At 31.8% G+C, this 19,741-nt stretch overlaps 1 protein-coding gene and 1 long non-coding RNA gene across 2 annotated transcripts; both read left to right on the top strand.

Moving 5' to 3' along the window:
• Positions 1–979: 979 nt before the first annotated feature.
• On the top strand, positions 980–3,124 carry LOC134267303 (angiopoietin-related protein 2-like). The gene is made up of 3 exons (XM_062749529.1): positions 980–1,007; positions 1,365–1,532; positions 2,857–3,124. The coding sequence occupies exon 3, from the start codon at positions 2,865–2,867 to the stop codon at positions 3,114–3,116; it is 252 nt and encodes an 83-aa protein (XP_062605513.1). The 5' UTR covers positions 980–1,007; positions 1,365–1,532; positions 2,857–2,864; the 3' UTR covers positions 3,117–3,124.
• A 12,007-nt stretch (positions 3,125–15,131) lies between these two features.
• On the top strand, positions 15,132–17,820 carry LOC134267302 (uncharacterized). Its single transcript, XR_009992130.1, has 4 exons — positions 15,132–15,278; positions 15,406–15,549; positions 16,982–17,097; positions 17,189–17,820. It is a non-coding gene; the product is annotated as an uncharacterized LOC134267302 (long non-coding RNA).
• The last annotated feature ends 1,921 nt before the right edge of the window (positions 17,821–19,741 follow it).

The raw sequence follows: 19,741 nt of genomic DNA, 5'->3' as shown, positions 1-19,741 counted from the left end.
TAGGCCTATAAACATGATACAATTAAAAAAAAATAATAACCGAGGTCTAGGTCGGGTCAAACTTTCCCAAAATTTTACGTGCATTCATTATTAAATGTTACTTTACGAACGTCTGTAAGAAATAACTGCATGCATGATTTACGTAGTTAAATTAAGTTTTCAGCCTATAATATCTTTAAAATATGATAAAAAATCTACTTACCACATATTCTCGGAGCAGCCATTGCCCGCAATAAATTGGTATCATATGGGGACCAGTTTAAATTCCGCTGCGTTCCGAATGAACATTTCCCAGCATCCTCAAACATTCGTTTTACGGTGCAGTGAGAAAATTACTGCGAGTCAATTTTACGGACTTATGGGGATTTTTTCAAAAATGACCACAAATCGAATAAATATTATCAGTAGAACACGTAGAATTCAAAAAACCCCATGACCATATTTGTGGGGAACGAGAGAGTTCCCCACAATTCTGAACTTTCCCCATAAGAAAGGTCCTTTGTCAGGTGTGAGTTCCCCACAAGTCGGTGAGCGCGAGTGCTCTCTCTCTCTCTCTCTCTCTCTCTCTCATACAACCATAAATTGCACCTAATATTTCCTTAGTAATTTATTGATCTTTGATTTTAAAACTACTATCAAATCTTTTGGCTGAATTAACATTGAATTATTTTTTAGCCTTGTTTACAGAAGGATAATAAAATTCCTAAATAAATATTTTAATTACAAAGTAGAAAAAAAAAATTATATATCATAATTTTGATAACAAAGTTTTTTTTCAACTTTAAATAGTTGTTGGTATTAATATAATTAAAAAAGACTTATGTATGAATCTTTTGTGTTTAAATCATAACTTTAAAAAATTTAACTTCACTACTTTCTTTTGTAAACCCGACATAAATCATAAATCCTTAGGCTATCCAGAAACGTGTCAGTGGTTAGTGACATTCAACAGAGTCTGGACGGACTACAGACTGGATTCGGGAATGCTAACGGATCCTACTGGATTGGTAAAAGAAATATTCCCCTCCCTCGGGGAACCATTAATTTGCTATTTACATTGTACCCATTCTATAACTGTGTAATATTTTATGTTGTTTAGGGGAAGATAATTCTTCTGATTATTAACGGTTTAAATTAGCATTTAATTTTTTTATCACTTAAAATGAAGTTTATAATTTTTGTGAAATACAATATATAATGATTTCCCTACTTTGATTTCAAAACATGTACGTTCATTGCCGCATGCACTACACAATTACATATTTCTGTATACCTTAATAATCATGTGTTAAATTATTACAAAATAAAAAATGTGTTTTGCTTTATAAATTATTTATATATTACACGACGATAAAATATTTAAGGAAATGACGTAATACATCAACTAACCAAGAGAAGGAACTCCTCCCTCTACGTATCTATCACACTGACTAATGGGACAAGGCTCTATGAATTATACAACCAGTTCTCTGTTGGTGACGAAATCAACAAATACAGACTTTTTCTTGGAGGACCAGCTACCGGAACCCTCGGTAGGTAAACGGAAAAAGAAATGTACGAATGACGACCATAAGGGGAGAAAGGGAGAAAGAGTTTAATTTTTGTGACAGATAGACAAATACCAATTCTTTCTGTGAGAATCAACCCTATAGTTACGTAATTAATGGAGGGGGGATGTGTGGATATCAATATTTTGAAAGTAAAACTTTCCTTGTATTGAAAATCAAGAGTCCATACTATATGAGCCAATCAGTAATAAATTGCCAAAAGACTGAACATTTTCACGTCATAAACACTACATGCGTACTTGTACGTAATGTTGTCAGATACATAACTCATACAGAGAAATCAATTAAGGTGTTAAACGATCATTGAATTAAAAAAAACAACTTGCATTGGAAATGTAATTACTTACAGTCGATAACGAGGACTTGTTGTAATTAACCCGATTTTGTGTGTTGAAGAGGTAAATAGTAGACTTAACAAAAGCAATACAACAATAAAGGAAGAAGTTAATTACACAAATTACATCTACGTGTAGCCGCACAAATTTGAAGAATTCTAATGATTAATGTGTTGATAAAATGGAAGAAAAGCTATTGTTTCCTGTACTGTTAACTTAAAGATATGCACGCCCCTCCCCCTCCAAAAAAAAAGAAAAAAAATCAAACCGTTATTTTCTAATGTTATATCAATTTATTTGGTTCATGAAATAATTGTTTTAATATCCCTTCTTTATATGTACGTATATAGGCATACCCATTCAATGTTAAAAGAGGTTTCACATGAATGAAATAATAATTAAATTTATTGAGGTCACCCGCGTGGCGGGGTGGTTAGAGCCGCGAAGTAAGGAATCTTTACTTTGCGGGTTCATATCCCACTGTCGTGCGTGCAGACTGGTCCTTCGGATGAGATCGTATAAATCAAGGTCCAGTGTCGTAGTAGATGCTGGCACGAAAAACATAGCGAACTGCTCAGTTGCCGTGTAAAACATGTATTATAAAACAAAATTTGTAGTTCACAACCGGCAAGTGATGGAGTCAGCATATGAGTGAAAAATGTTCGAGAGGGACGCTAAACTACATACATTCAATCAATCAATCAATCTTTTATTTCTGTTGAGACTCATCAACATGTTCGTATACAGTCAAATAAGAAATGAAAATGACAACAGGAAAACAACGTTGAATATTAAATGAAAACAGTGTTCAGCTATTGCAATTTGAAGTAATTCTAAAAAAGGTTTTATTGCTGAATACTATAGATGCTTTTACCTTTTATTTGTTAAGTAAATAATAATAATCTTGTCTGAAATAGATGTCCATGTAATATTTTAATTTGATTATTCTACAGGTGTCGCTATGTTAGACACTGGTGTTTTTGACTACGATCTGTCTGGGATGGGCTTCACCACCCCAGCCAGAGATAACGACGGAGCTCGGGATAACTGTGCTTCTTTTAGTCACCGTAGAGGAGGCTGGTGGTTCAACAGCTGTAACCACGCGTTCCTTAACAGTCAATGGTCCCCGGGGTCCTGGCTCAGACCATGGTTTCCCACAGTGAGAGATAGTACACAGATAAAAGAAACTCTCATGATGATAAAACCTCACTGACTTTTTATATCTTTTATCCATATTTAATCCATTTTTATTTCATAGTTGTTCACATATCTTATGTAAAGTCAAAATTTTTGATTATAAATTATTATGACTTTATTCTTGAGAAAATGATGGTATGGGCGATATATTACAAAGTAACACTTGTATAGATATAATATTATGTGTAATGAATTCCTTGTAAAGTCCAAGTATGTATTATGTTCTAAAATAGTGTTATACATGTAACCTTACATCCTAAAATACGAAAATCGCATTTAATCATTTTACATAATAAAATTTTTATTTTTATATTACTGTCTTCTTGTTGATAAACATATGATATTATAAAGTATATAATTAGCAAAGGAAATGATTTATACACTCCATGAATTTTTAGTAATCCCCGTGAAGGTCAGATAACTGGAGAGAAGAAGTATAGAATTCCATCAGTCTATCATAATGTATAACTCCATCAACCAATCGTCTCCATACATGTGTGTTGTTTATTTACGTAGACGTATTTTCAAAACAAACATTTCTTCTCACTTGACCATGTATTTTGTTTTTGTTTGGAAAATGCTGCATTTAATCGCCATATCAATGAATTGGAGAACAAAGTATTATGATTTATTTTGATTTCATTAACTTTGAAGGTCTTGACAGATCAACTTCATACATGTAAAAGAACAATCAAAGTTCGAACTCACTTTAAGCAGTTTGAAGTTCATAACCTAGCTTCGGAAACCTTAACGTTATATTGATATATATATTTGATATTTGAGAGGGTGTGATAATGTTACACATCCCCTAAGGAAAATGTTGTTCAGTTTACGGCGCAATATGTTTTGCGCACAGTTAGGAATATATATTTCTCTACTTCCCTGCATTGGTCAATAAAACATCTGTCCTTTCCTTATTTGAAAAATACTTTCACCAGCCTGTATATTTTATCAGTTATCTGACCGTTTATAACTGTCCATTAAACCTCATTAAATCGCCCTTTTTAATGTGACAAAACTATTTCGTTTTTTGGAGGGGGGGGGGTCAAAAGACAAGCCCATAAATGATTAGATGGGTGGATAAAATAAACAGGTTGATTAAAGTGGCAATACGGCTGCAAATATTTTGCTTTTTCATTAAACTTTACCCAATATATCATTCAGGAATAAGGTAAAAAATTGAAGTAAGCATTTTGAGAAAAAACACATATTCTCTCCTCAAATAAAATTAACGTAATTAGAATCTGCCGGAAATCAAGGGTCGTACAACTTAGATCTGTTTACTTGTACCACGTGAATTCTAAAATGACATGTGTATAGATTGTAGGGTTTATTAGGTAAAAGCAATTCACAGATCCAAAATTTCTTAACTCTCCGATAAATTTTAAAAATAGTTAACATTTTAGACTGCATTCAGACGAATTGAACATGACTAGAAATAAATGTTGACGTTTTGTGTATTGGGGCGCAGGAAAGGAAAAATCCACCAATTCATACGTCATCGCATCAAAATGTCAAACAAAATATCTTTCTGCAGTTGCAATACAATTTGCACTGCAAATGCTAATAATTTTTATAGTTCATAAGTGCATTTTTATGTTGAGTTAACACTGTGTTTTTCTTTGAAAGCCATGGAGATACGAGAAATGAAAGCATGTATTAACAAATTCGTAAGATAGAACCTTTGCGAGCCCCACGTGAATGTTGTCAAGATCCCATTTCTTCTTCATCCTATTTCCCGTCTAAAGAGCTAAAGCCAGAAGCCATCCATATCTGCCTCAAATTTTGGACAAAATTTGTTTGAAATCACAAAGCCTATGATGTATTATTTTGTACAGCACAATGAGATTGTACCCTACACATAATTTTTTGGCTCATTGTTCTGATTTTACGGCAGTTATTTCGAAATTTGAATGTGGCCACACTCAAGTACCCTTTCTAAACTTTGTATGGATAAAAACATTACATGCATACACCCTTATGCAAAATATATTGGAGGTACTTGGGTGTGGCCAATAGGAATTTTACATTTTATGAAAGTCGAGCTTTCAGAAATTGAAGCAAGGTCCTCCATTTTTGTAGTAATAAAATGTTCATTATATAAATAAATACCGTAAATAAGTTATGAGTGTATCAGATTTATTCTTGATAATTATATAATCCTTTGTGTGTCAATAATTTTGTGATAGAATGTCTTTAATTGATTTTCATCAGTGTTATTTCATATAAAATTCAAAATTACGCTCGTTTCATTAATGCTTACATGTACGTACATCAATGATGACACTATAATGTGTCATTCATGACATCCATTGCCTCTGAGCAAAATCATTTGAAAAAAGTTTGTCAAAATAATTTTATAATTAGAAAAAAAGTGACTGTTGAAAATTGATTTGTGTAGAGTTTCAAATTTAATATGTTGCCAGCACTAGATGTTAAACGTACATGTAATTCCTTGTTTCCTATCTTTTTATTGAGAAAAAAATGCCTAATCGGAAGATGATATCTAAAATACACCCAACATTTTAATCTATGTGCATTCTAGTATATTAAAAAGTAAATAGTTTGGTTTCTTTACACATTGATATTTCAACTGAAGAAATATAAAGCATTTATAAATAATATGCATTCAAGATTGTATTACTTTAAATTGTGTGAGATAACTTTGTATTCAAAGACAGTTAAACATGCTCCGGTGTAATTGGCAATACCTACATTATAGCTATTATTATTGTTTTATTACAAATTTGCAAGTAAGAAAAAAAAATATGAAATTTAAAAGTAAAATTGTCAAATGTATAAGTGTAGCCTCCAAATGCTTTACTTTCAATTCCAGTTGGTCGCCCGCGTGGCGCAGTGGTCAGAGCGTCTGCTCTAGAGTCGCAAAGTAAGGAGTCAATCCTTACGTCGCGGGTTGGAATCCCACTGCGGGACGTGGAGACCGGTCCTTCGGATGAGACCGTATAAACCGAGGCCCCGTGTCGCAGTAGGTGCTGGCACGAAAAAGATCCCTCACTGCTCAAAGGCCCTGAGTGCCAAGCATAGGACAAAATTTGTAGCCCTTCACCGGCAAGTGGTGGCGTCTCCATATGAGTGAAAAACTCTCGAGAGGGACGTTAAACAATAAACAATCAATCAATCAATTCCAGTTGAAGTAGTTACTAATGTTAGACAAGTAACAGAGGGAAAGAACTTCTTCATTAGATGTATTGTGTATGGAATACCTGATCTACACTTCCTTGATTCCTCAAATATTTCTGCCAATTGGATATTTCAACGCAAAAACAGAGTTAAAATTCTTGGCCAATTGCCCAAGTTATTTCAACCCAAATACGAAATAAATCGTCTAAAATGGAATAGAACATTCAGTAATAATATTTTACACGAGGCTATAAACTGTACCATTGATATTCATGGTAAGTTCAAAAATGACGTGTCAATATTATTCTTTTCATCAGATTTCATTAAGGATTGAAAGTATGACAAATACGTTAAGTTAATTAAACCTTCTAATAAGACAAACCGAATAAAAAATTAATTTCTAGACAAAACATTGAGTATGTCAGTAAAGTCTTGAATGTTTGCAAATAAGTTATGGTTAAATATCGTGAAATAAACACAAATTGTTCTAAATTCAGATCAGCAGTTAAACAAGTGAAGATGCTTATAAAAAGGTTTAGCTTTGGTATAATGAAATTAAAGATATCCAGAAATTTAATAAAGAGGATTACATACTTACGCGCAACTTCATTTCTATTAACTGCAGTTGTTATGTAAAATATAGCATCAAAAGCCTGAAATATCAATGAAAGGTAGACAGCTTCAATTTCATTTTAATATTATAAACATGATTATGTCAGGAAAATTTAAATGCTCTTAGATTTCTCTAAAACACTTTATTCTAGATATTTCATTGGGTTCAAAAAACTACTTTTCACAAGTTCGTTTTTTTTTCAAATTGATCCAAATTGAAATGCAGAAATTGAAAAGAAAAAAAGCACAAAATATTTTCAAGAATTCTTCAATCAAATAATAGTTTTGTAGAAAGTTAAAAGAAAAGAAAAAATGAACAAAAATGCAAGAATTCTTCAATTAAATAATAATGTGAGAGTATTTGTTGATGGATAAGTAGCAGACGTCCTTGAGAATATTAGCGTTGTTTATTATTTTTATTACCTAACATACACCTTCGTTTGTAGAGATGACAGAAACAGATAAAGGAATTTACACATGCGTGGTATCTAAGGGGTCTGAGGTTGTTAGAAGAAACCTTAACCTTACAGGTAAGAATAAGACTTATGTTAATCACAAAAACAAAGCAATAAATTCCCTAATTTCTAATTATGAAAAGGAGGTGCTTACGTCATCATGGCAACTTATCCTGGATATTATTTTACTGATGTCTGTGTTTTTTATGCACACAATTTGTATCATTTGGTTTCGTATTAGAGCACGAGAAATATTCGTTTTCTTATTTATAATTCGTGCCCATAGTAAGAAAAAACATGACATAGGTCATCAACAACATTTTTTTGGTTAAAAATTACTCGGATTTTACGTACAACAATTCTGGAAAAGGCTTGAGTTCTTCATAAGCAGCATTTATGTAGACTTTAGAGATGAGGTATTCCAATAAACTGTATGAAAATTGATTAATCTTTATTGTGCTCCATGGTAAGTCGACTTCTTTCTATATTCCTTTGAAGCAAAATTGCTCTCAAGCATCTACATGTACATCAGAAAAAATACACTTGTTGTTGCCTTCAGCCCGGCAATTAAAATATATCCATGGCTTTTTATCAATTAAGAATACACTGTAGTTGCATTCTAAATAATGTTGACCCGGTGTATCCAAGTGAACTCGAATGAAGGAACGCAACAAGGCCGTGTTTTATGCTCTGTTCACATATTTGTATAGTTTATATAATTCTTTTAAGATCTATTACCGCTTGTTAGGGTATCTTCACCTTTATTAGGCAGCAATCTTACGTGAGAGATTTGTATCTATACAATTTTATTGCAAGTTTAGGTAATCTGATCATTTAATCTTTTAGATTGATTATTTTTATGTGTCTTTATTTCGATTTTATTCAAGAAAACTATACAAGTTAACAGATTAACAATTGCTTTATGAGTTTAGTATTATCTTTAAAAATAGTATAATTATATTTTTTAAAAATCCTTAAATTTGACTTTTTTTTATCATAAATGTGTTTTGCATATCAGTAAAGTAAAATATGTATAATTTATAATTTATGATAAAATTGACGATTTTTACTTTTCTATCGTCAACTTCTCTTACTTTTGCAGCATTATAACATTTATCGAATTTGTACAGGTCAAATTCTAGTGAATTTTTACGGACAAAGCATTTATTTCTCTTTATTTTTCCTACTTAAAGTCATCTATATGATTTAATTATAAAATTTTTGTAGAAGAAACTTCCAAAACTTCTCTTGTGTTCATTGACTACGCAGTATGGAGGGAGTAAGCAGATAAGAAGTGTTCTTTTTATGGCTCCAAAGCCCCAGACTGCAAGACAACCAAGGAGGATCTTAGCTCGATCATGGAAACTAATGAAACGGTATGAACGTTTTCGGATGAAGACAGGCATGTTTTCATTAAACATCGTCAATGGATTTCAATTAGAGGTATGCGATCCTTTCTTTCTTAAACACTCAATTAAAAAAAAACAACATGTGATTAGAATTACTAATGTTCTTAATGAAATGTTCCTTCTGCCTGACATAATACAGAGGTCACACAAGGTATCAACAGAAGATGTTAATTCCTTTGAGGCACCTGACCTCTGGAATATTTTATGGACCGTGTTTTATAGACTGTTCACAGACATGTATTTTATTGTAGATTTCTTTTAGATCAATCCCTGTATGTTACATCTAAAAAACAGCAAGTACAGAGTGTCCCAAAACATATGTTACACTTAAAACGGATATTAAAATGTAATGCCTCAAATTACATTTATTTAATTAAATTTAGAACATCTACTAAATTATTATGAATTTTTGGTCAAGCATACATTTTTTTTTTACAGTTTCCTTATTAATCATACATATTTTTTCATTAGAATAACATAGGTCATTTTACAGCATATTCCCAATTACGTCCTTTGGAATTAACACTGTTTTAACACAATTTCTGAAGTTGTTTTTGACCAAGTTTTAAAGGTAACATTCTAACAGTTAAGAGGTTTTTCAACATTAAATTTAAGTTCACCAAACACTAGATTTTAAGATTCTCTTTAACAACATTGATAAAATGGAAGTAGGCTTCATCGGTAAACGATGCATCTATTTATTTTCTAAAAATTTTTAGAGTCGGGTCAAAATAAAATCCAATGGGCAAACTCAAAACAACCTGTCATTTCTGTCTCTTTCAAATACTGCAATAAAATAATCTTATGAGAAATCAGTTTTAGATTGAATTCGAGTATTGTATGAACGTTGGATTTACCAAAGGTGCTATCTTGTTCATGCAGGGCCTGTCTGAGGGATTTTTTAAAATAAAGTTTCAGTAGAGTAGTTACTCTATTACTAGTAATGATAATACTGTTCTCTTTGGTACCAGCACTCCTTGATCTTAGAATTAAGTCATGGGTCATTAATGGTGCCTTTAACCTCACAAATCTGTAAATTAGCATTGTGTTTGGCACTTTCATTACAGGATGTTGTTTTATCATGGTTCTAATGACTAAAGTAGCAGATTTACACCCATATTAACGTTTGAAAATTTCTATCAGCTGTTCTCATGAATGTTCCATATTTCAAATTAGATGACGTCATTTTGACATCAGGATTACCTGAATTTTTTTTTTACAGAATTTTATGAAAGTTTGTCAGATAAAATGTATGCAGAAGCTCTACGCAGCTAAGTTAAAATTACAAAAAGGAGGCGGAGCCTAATTTGTACGGAAAACTTGACAATGACATCATACAAATATACGTCATTCAACATTTCTTTAAAATACCACAAAATGAGTTTATCTGCTAATTTAACCAGTAAGAAATCATAAAACTACATGAAAACTTACTATAGCGTGCTGTTTTGTCCTTGGTTAAATCCCACATAACAAGTTATAAACAAGTCACTGATCGCAATACACTTGTCAATATGACGTCATTTCTTAAAACTTGACGTAGTTTGTATGCAGTGAGGGACAGGTCAAGTAATATTTTCTGAACAAGAGATGTATTCTCTAATTAAATAAAATATTATTTACAGATATTCTATGGGCCAATGAATTGAATTTAATGTCTTCTTCACTACTTTATAAATATATTTTCTGTACATTACGTATTTAATTGACACTGCCGTATATTTTTATTAAACCACATCGAAGGTAATTAGGGGGTCTTAAATCAATGTAGTTCAAAGGCATACTCTTTATGGATTATAGTAAGCTTTTACAATTCAACTCTAGATCTATTAAGGTATCTGAAAAGTGCTGGGATCCTGATGAAATCTTAAAAACAATTTAATTATATCAATAACCGTTCACGGTAGCCTAATGGTAGAGCGTTCGCTTCGTGATCTGGAGCCCCGGTTTCGATTCTCGTTCGCGTCAAACCTAAGACGTAAAAATAGATAGTGACTGTTCCTTCGCCAAGCGCTCGGCATCAGAAGTGAAAGTCTCGGGTCTTTCGGAAATGACCTTAAAAACGTAGGTCCCGTGTCACGGTAGGCGCTGGCACGATAAAGAACCCTCACTGCTCAATGGCCCTGAGTGCCGAGAATAGGTCTAAATTTCACCGGCATACGGTGACGTCTCCATATCAGTGAAAAATTCTCGAGAGGGACGTTAAGGACAGATGATACAAATAATTTTTTTCTTTGAAAAATATTTAATATCATGTCACAATTTTAGAAATGTGGATGGTTCTTAAAATTTTTTTCCCTAAGAACTGGAATATGAAAAAGACTTGGAAAATATTAGTAATATTTCAATGAAAAAAACAAATATAGACAAATCACATTCAGTAAAGGTTTACAGGTGATATTAAATTTCAGAATATGTTATCTTGGCCCTAAAAGTGTAATATAAACTTAAGAAAAATATACCCAGCCAGGTGAATATTATTAGGAAAATCTAAATGGTAAAAATCAGCCTATGTGATATTGCCATTTTTTGTCATGTCGATCTTCCTCTCAAAATTCACCTGGCTTGGTATGTTTTTCTAAGGTTTATTTTACACTTTTAGTGCCAGGATAACATATTCTGAAATTTATTTTCACCTGTAAACCTTTACTGACTGTGATTTGTCTATATTCAATTTTTTTTTATTGTAATATAACTAATATTTTCCAAATGTATTTCATTTTCAGCTCTTCGGAGAAAAATTTCTAAGAACCATCCAATTTTCTTAACTTGTGACATGATATTTAATCTTTCTCAAAGAAAAAAATTGTTTGTATCATCTTTTCTTAAACAATATACAATCAATCAATTATATCAATATTTCATGCCGCTGACCAACAAAAAATATAGCATTCGGTCATACAAATATAATTTTAACAATGAAATTGCAAAATTTCGATAGGATCGCAGTGATTTTTAGAAACTACAACGCGTGTTGAAAATGTTTATAAACTAAACTAGAAAATTTAACTTAGTTATACCCTTGCACTAGTGATATTTAAATGAAACATCAATACTACAAGTAAATGTGCAAAAATCACGTGACTACAGCATCACGTGACTAGTCTAAATATAAAATATAATTTTCTTCGATATGTAGTTATAAGTCATAATTACAATTATCCGATATAAATAATGTACTAAAAATAATCGCTATCCCGATTATACATTTTTAAATACAAAATATAGTCGATATTTCCATTGTGCACCTTAGCTTTACTGCGTAGAATTAAAGATGATTAAAAGTGTAGCATATATTTTGGGACATAAATATATGTAACTCTGCTTCAAAGATTTTAAGCTCACCTGAGCCGAAGGCTCAAGTGAGCTTTTCTGATCAAAATTCGTCCGTTGTCTGTCGTCGTCGTTGTCGTCGTCGTCGCCTTTAACTTTTCACATTTTCATCTTCTTCTCAAGAACCACTGGGCCAATTTCAACCAAACTTGCTACAAAGTATCCTTTGGTAAAGGGGATTCAAATTTATTCAGATGAAGGGCCACGCCTTTTTCCAAGGGGAGATAATTATGAATTAGAGAAAAATTAATGGCATTTAAAAAAATCTTCTGAAGAAGAACCACTGGGCTAGGAAAAATGAAACTCATGTGGAATCATTTTCAGGTAGTGAAGATTTCATTTTGTTCAAATCATGACCCCCGGGATGGGGTGGGGCCAAAATGGCCGACAAAAGTTTTACATAGGAATATATAGGAAAAATCTTAAAAAATCTTCTTTTCAAGAACCACTAGACCAGTAAAGATGAAACTCATGTGGAATCATCCTCAGGTAGTGTAGATTCAAATTTGTTCAAATCATGACCCCCGGGGCTAGGGTAAGGCCAAAATGGCCGACCAAAGTTTTATATAGGAATATATAGGAGAAATCTTTAAAAATCTTCTTCTCAAGAACCACAGAGCCAGGAAAGATGAAACTCGTGTAGAATCATCCTCAGGTAGTGTAGATTCAATTTTTACCAACCCTACCCTTAGGGCTAGGGTTGGGCAAAAATGGCTGACCAAAGTTTAACATAGAAATATATAGGAAAATATTTTAAAATCTTCTTTTCAAGAACCACTGGGCGAAGAAAATCATGTGGAATCATACTCAGGTTGTTGGGATTCAAGTTTGTTCAAATCATGACCCCCGGGGCTAGGGAGGGGCCAAACTGGCCGACAAAAGTTTTACATAGGAATATCTAGTAGAAATCGTTAAAAATCTTCTTCTCAAGAACCACTGGGCCAGGAAAGATGAAACTCATGTGAAATCATCCTCAGGTGGTGTAGATTCAAGTTTGTTCAAATCATGACCCCTGGGGGTAAGGTCGGGCCAAAATGGCTAATCAAAGTTTTACATACGAGTATATAGGAAAAATCTTTAAAAATTTTTTTTTTCAAGAACCATTGGGACAGGAAAGTTGAAACTCAGGTGAAATTATCCTCAAGTAGTGTAGATTCAAGTTTGTTCAAATAATGATCCCCAGGGTTAGGGTGGGGCCAAACTGACCGACAAAAGTTTTAGATAGGAATATCTAGTAGAAATCGTTAAAAATTTCTTCTCAAGAACCACTGGGCCAGGAAAGATGAAACTCATGTGGAATCATCCTCAGGTGGTGTAGATTCAAGTTTCAATCAAATCATGACCCCTGGGGGTAAGGTCGGGCCAAAATGGCCAACCGAAGTCTTACATACGAATATATAGGAAAAATCTTATTTTTTTTTTCAAGAACCATTGGGACAGGAAAGTTGAAACTCAGGTGAAATTATCCTCAAGTAGTGTAGATTCAAGTTTGTTCAAATAATGATCCCCAGGGCTAGGATGGGGCCAAAATGCCCGACCAAAATTTTACATCGTGATAAATAGGGAAACCTTTTAGAATTTTCTTTTCAAGTACTTCAAAGCCATGATCAGTGATATTTTTCTATTTAAATGGAATCATCCTCAGGTAGTGTAGATTCTAGTTTGTTCAAATCATTGGGGTTAAAATTGAAGCCCCCCTAGTAAACTTTCAGTTCTGATCTGATATTTGCATTTTCCTAGCCGATGTGCTCAGGTGAGCGCTGTAGCCCCTGGGCCTCTTGTTTCGAAGGTTCAGTTGAAATTGTATGATGAATAAAAATGCTTTCCCTTTCGCTTATTATTAACATAATGTTGGAATTTATTTGATTTAAATGTACTTATTATTTTGGAAATAATCACATACTCTTGATCATTGATTGATCTGCGAAAGATTATCTTCTATAACTAAGTTTTTATAATTTGGATTTTTTTCTGATGAATTTCTAAAAGAATTCAGATTTTAAAGTTGTAGTGAACATATTATGTTAAGATTATATTGATAAATGCCTTGGTTAGTCTAATTTTCTTAATGTATATCCTCTTTACCTTATTTATAGGCTGTTATTAATCTGACACACAACAGTGAACTGCATAAAAAAAAACTATGTCAAAGCTAGTGTTAACCATGTTTTGCAATTCCTGTTATTGATAGATATAAAGGGGAAGCCTTGCTTTGTTTTAATCAGTTGTTTATTTTTCTGAATAATGGTCTTACAATACTGATACTTTAAAAAAAAATATTCATCACTAAAAAATTTACAATTTACAAATTATCACTTGTCTTGATTGAGGTCTGTGCAAAAGATTTTCTTAGGAATATTCTCTCAATATTTCTGCCACATTATACTGAAATGAATTTCAAGCAACAAAATCATTTCAAATTGACTAGAAAATTTAAATATTCCTTCAATCTAATTTGTTTTGTTTAAAATTTTCAGGAAAGAAGAAAAATATTATGCAACAATTCCAAAAATAATATTTGCTTAGGATTTAATCCAACAGTGATGTTTTTTTTTTTTAGTTTCCAAATGCATTAATTCTAATTTACTTCAAATCATTGCTTACCTCTAATGGAATAGTCTTTCTTTATTGAAAGTACATGTATGTCTATAAAGTCATATCGTTGTGGACTACTTAGAGTGCATTCAGGTGTGGATTCAGGAATATTTTCCAGGGGGGGGGGGGGGAATGGGTCCTCCCCAGTTCAAAAGATCCAACCCAAAACTTTCTTGATAAGAAAAAACAAAACTCGCCCAAAAGTCAAAACCCTACTTCGTGGGGTAGTCGTTGACTTCTAATGCTGCTTCAAACCTACGGCTTTTCATACAAACTTATCAGAATTCCGCGTTTTCAAGAGGGGGGTTCTGCGTTTTCCAGGGGGGTCCGAAGTCACTTTTTTCTTGCTTTATTATCAAACTTTAATTAACTTACAAATTCTATTGGGATCCGGACCCCTCTGACCACCCCCCTCTAGATCTGCGCAAGGTATTCATTTTTATAAATTTGGTTAAATTATTGATAGATTTCTCTTTATACTACAGAACACTGTCTGCTTCGTAATACCAGATAATATAAAAGAATTTGGGAAAATGCACCTGCCACAATCACTGTGTGATTGGCGATGTGCTGATGTGGTTGAGACTTCCTGTGGTGGAAAAGAGGCTGTGTCACTGTACAAAGTCATAAATTGTTATACCTTTATTTTATTATAAATTTATGCCTGTACTGTGAATTATAATAACATATTCAAAGTGAAAAAAAAATGTAACAAATTAATTATAGAGGGAAAACATCATTTTCATTTGATTAATTTCAGTGACTTACAAAAATTTTGCGGGGTTTAAAACACCACATGAGGAACAATGCAATGCTTTGTATCTAAATGATGTTGGTCCACCAGTAGCTTATCAAAGGATTACCTGCCATAACATTTCAACATGTTCAACTTTGTGTTAACAAAGTAAGTTTAATCTGTCAAAAAAAAAAAAAAGATTATGTCGGAGTACATATACTTCTCAAATAGTTTTAGGTGTTTAATTATTCAATGTAAAGTTATTCTTTAAAGAAAAATCAGCTGGTTTCTTTTTTAATCCTGAGTCAAAATGCTTTTTTTAAACCTATCATCTGCTTCTTTTTGATTAGTTTGGTAAAAGACTAAATTTTCAGGGTTTTTTTTAAAGTATTTTGCATGGTTCTTAAATTTTGCTCTTTTCTTTAAATAAAGTCTATATTTTATGATATAAATGAAACTTCTTATAATTAATTGTATAATTATTGTGAACATGTATTAGAAATAACACAGGAGAAATCACTTTTATCAACAAGTATCGTAATACTAGTTCCACTGAATGGATGAAGGCTTGGCAATCTTGTGTTGAACATAACGCCAGTCTTCCTGACAAAAGGGGAAATATATCTGTTGGCGTCACTGAATTTCCATGTCTTGGAATAATCAAGAATACTCACATGATATTCAAGGGACAGAAAATCTTCTCAGTATATACTATCTATAAATACAATTTTATATTTTGATTTTTTTCCTCGGTGTTTTTGCATGCATTTGCTTTTGAATTAAAACTTTTGGATATCATTTTGGAACACTTTAGCATTTTTTTCTTAAATTATAATCTGTTATCGCATTGTAATATTGTAAAGATTTTTATCAGTCACAAAAAACATATTATAAACTTTTCATGGTATGTTGAAGTGCAATTTGTCTAAGGAATCAGTATCAAAAGGTGTTGAAAAATATTTTCAACAATATAGATATTAATAGGTTTACATGGGGATTCTCTCAGGGCTAAAAAAGTATATATTTGATTAGAAATGGAAATATCATGCTTCTGATTGAACACACATTGTCCGTTATGATGATATTTTGTAGAAAGTTGTGTGTCTGTACCCACGGATTGAGCAGAAATATGTTCCGCGTTGACAAATTATGTAAACCTTATCAAATTAGGTTAGATCTTCGAAAAAGCATTGTCATCCTAATTGTGGATTCGTGCCTTTTCCTGTGTGCGTTTCTCTTTACTCTAATTTATGAGACTGATCACTTCTTCGTCATCAGCCCTTTTTTCTTTAAGACATGTATATCTATTTCTAAGCCCCCTCTTTCACAAAATCGCTATTTGACGTTTTAATTTGAGAAGTCCTGCATTGCTTTTTGATGTTCCCCAATCCTTTATTTAATATACTCTGCTCCATTTGAAAAACACAAAGGCCATTTCGAAGTCCATATCATTTATTTTTTAAGACATGTTCATCCTAGATTACTTCGAATCTAAATTGCCATTCATCAAATTATTTTGCATGATTTTTGTTTACTTGTGTATTTTCCTGCAATGTATGTTTAGTTGCTGTAATGAATAGGCATCATTTTATTTTTACAGAAAGGGCATTCGGCGTTCTTAACGAAAAAGAGAATGGTAGCATTGTTCTCAAATCTACGACAGAAAGGAAGACAACGTCTGTTTATTTATTTGCGAATTATTTAATGAAGCAGCTGGTAAATCAACTTTTATATGAATCGTCTAATTTTTTCTTAAATTGAAATACATATCAAAATAAAAAATAACTTTTCATCATCTGATTCATAGTTCAAAGGAATGACTCGGAAGGATCCAGTAGGTCAAATAATATTCAAATAGATCTAACTCAGGGTAATATTTTTGTTAAGTTGGAATTTATAAATTTAAAGACAAATGCTTATATATTAATTATAAATATGAGAATTATGTTCACAAACTCTATGATCGAAACAATGAACATGTCAGTAACTACAATCTATAATTAAGTCGAATGTTGACTGACGCCATTTCACACTGAATTGTATAGTAGATGCTTACTCCGCTACGGTACCAGATCCCACCTTCGATGTTTTTAGATATCTATGTTTGCTCAGCTCCAGTTTTGTGTTTTTTCATTAAAATAATAAGCCTGATTACTGTTCGTTATCTTCCTATTTAATCTTAATTCAACACTTTACTCATTTGTTTCTAAATAACTTTTAATATACTACAATTTTTAACCGGTTAATCAATTAATCGGTTGGAACGATTGTAATCTGTTGGAAAATCTGCAATCGGTTAGTCAGAAATTCTGCATAAAAGTTATTAGTTTAGCATTTTTACATATCTTATTAAGTTTATTTGAAGGTAATTATGACCCTCCGGATTGAGATTGCGAGGCAATGATTGGTCAGTTAGAGAAGTGTTAATTACTGTTTTTTTTTTAAAACATTAGGACGGTACTGTGACCATCACTGCACGAAAAACCACCTTTTGTATATCCAAAAAGTAAACAAAAGGCCACATTTCATTCACCTATTGACATCTTTCATGCTCCTTTTATTATTCTATGAAAGGTACAAAAGATCAAATTTTGATCAGCTTTTGGATACAAAAAAGATATCCAAATGGCCCACTTTTATACACCTTTTTTGCATTAAAATACAATATTTTATCAATCTTTTTGAGAAAAATGCTGTCTTTTTCACCTTTTCATATTACAAAATTTGATCTTTTCTGTAACTTTTTAATTAAAAATATCTACTTTTTTATACCTTTCAGATTTTGATAGATCTACTTTTATAAACCTTTTGAAACTAAAAGCTCATCTTTTGCAACTTTTGCAGATCTTTTGATTTAACAAAATTTCAACTTTTATACAGCTATTTTATGTCAACAAAACCTGTTTAACCCCTAAATCTCCACTTTAACATGGTGTTCAAAGCAAAGAATCAATGCTTTTAAATATCTTTTCCCATGTAAAAATAAAACAAAACATTCGGGCAACATTTTTCATCAGTTTAATGGTATAAAAAAGTACTGTGATCCATCAGCTTGATTATGGATACACATAAATTTAAGTATCAAATATTAAATGATCTCATTTTAAATTTTCATACAAATAAACAGAGAAAACAGAGAAACAAAATAATAATAATAAAAAAATAAAATAAAGCATTAAACTATCAAGTGTTAGACTTTGATGGAATATCGTAACTAAAATTTAGTACGCTGATGCCTTTGTCCTAATCAGATTTATAAATTAATGATGCTGTTATAGAAGGCATATTATTGGGTTACATATACTGCCTAAAAATCAAGCAAATTTCAATAATCCAGACTGCATGTATAAAAAGGTGATTTCTCCCTATAAAATTCATTCAGTTGTATCAATTGTCTTCATAAACTTTAACGTTTGTTTCATACTGTCAGTGTTACAATAATAATGATAGTTTTTTAAAAATATATATAATAACACTTGTTTAGAACTAAAGCGGACATTGCAAATTCATGGATATATCAAAGTTTTCTTAAACCCCCAACTGTATAAATTTTAGGAATTACTTATACGGATACAACAAATTATGGATAAAGCGAAATAATTTTACAGCTACTGTTGTGCTATTCACTTTGTTATAACCAAGTTTTACTGTATAATTATTTTCATATGATCATCCGTAATTAAACAAATAGATAAAGATCTTGTTAATTTAACCAAATTAACAAATGGATCAAGATTTTGTGAAAAATTATTTAAATTGGGAAAATAAAATTCTTTTACATAATAGTAAACATCTACATAGTATGGCATCTACATTTAAAACTTCATTATAATTATTTTTAAAGAAAGGTTTGTTTTTTTTAATAAATTGTGAATGCTATTTTATATTGACATATTTATAAAATATGTTATATGTAAGCTTTTAATAGATAATAACATCTCTATCCAACATCTCATTGTAATTCCCTGTAACTTTAGAATTATTAAAAATAATTATTCCGAATTAATGTTCTTAAAATTAGACTCATATGGATCTGTGCCGTATACTCTTGCGCAGATTATACGTATACAGAGCGAATCTATGAAGTCTGATCTTATTAGATTGTGCTTTTGTTGTGTGTATTAATTCTATAATCTTTCTTTTCACAAAATATAAAAGATTCAAATAAACAAATAAGAATTTTCAAACTGACAATTAACCCCGGTCAAGTTGCATTACTTAAGATCCACTCCCCAAAAACCTTCGAAATATCAGATAAGGAGTGCCTCTCGCTTAGTTGGTCAGTTTCAGTGTCAGGACAACCTTGTTATGCAATTTTCTTGCTGGGCAGAGTATTGCTGTTTGCAGCTTATCTAGGTCA

The sequence above is a fragment of the Saccostrea cucullata genome, unplaced genomic scaffold (genome assembly GCF_032062105.1).
Source record: "Saccostrea cucullata isolate Sc308-1 unplaced genomic scaffold, CSIRO_AGI_Scuc_v1 ctg10478, whole genome shotgun sequence".
In the NCBI taxonomy this organism is placed as follows: domain Eukaryota; kingdom Metazoa; phylum Mollusca; class Bivalvia; order Ostreida; family Ostreidae; genus Saccostrea; species Saccostrea cuccullata.
The sequence above is the reverse complement of the archived record's forward strand: the minus strand, read 5'-3'. Positions and strand labels throughout refer to the sequence as shown.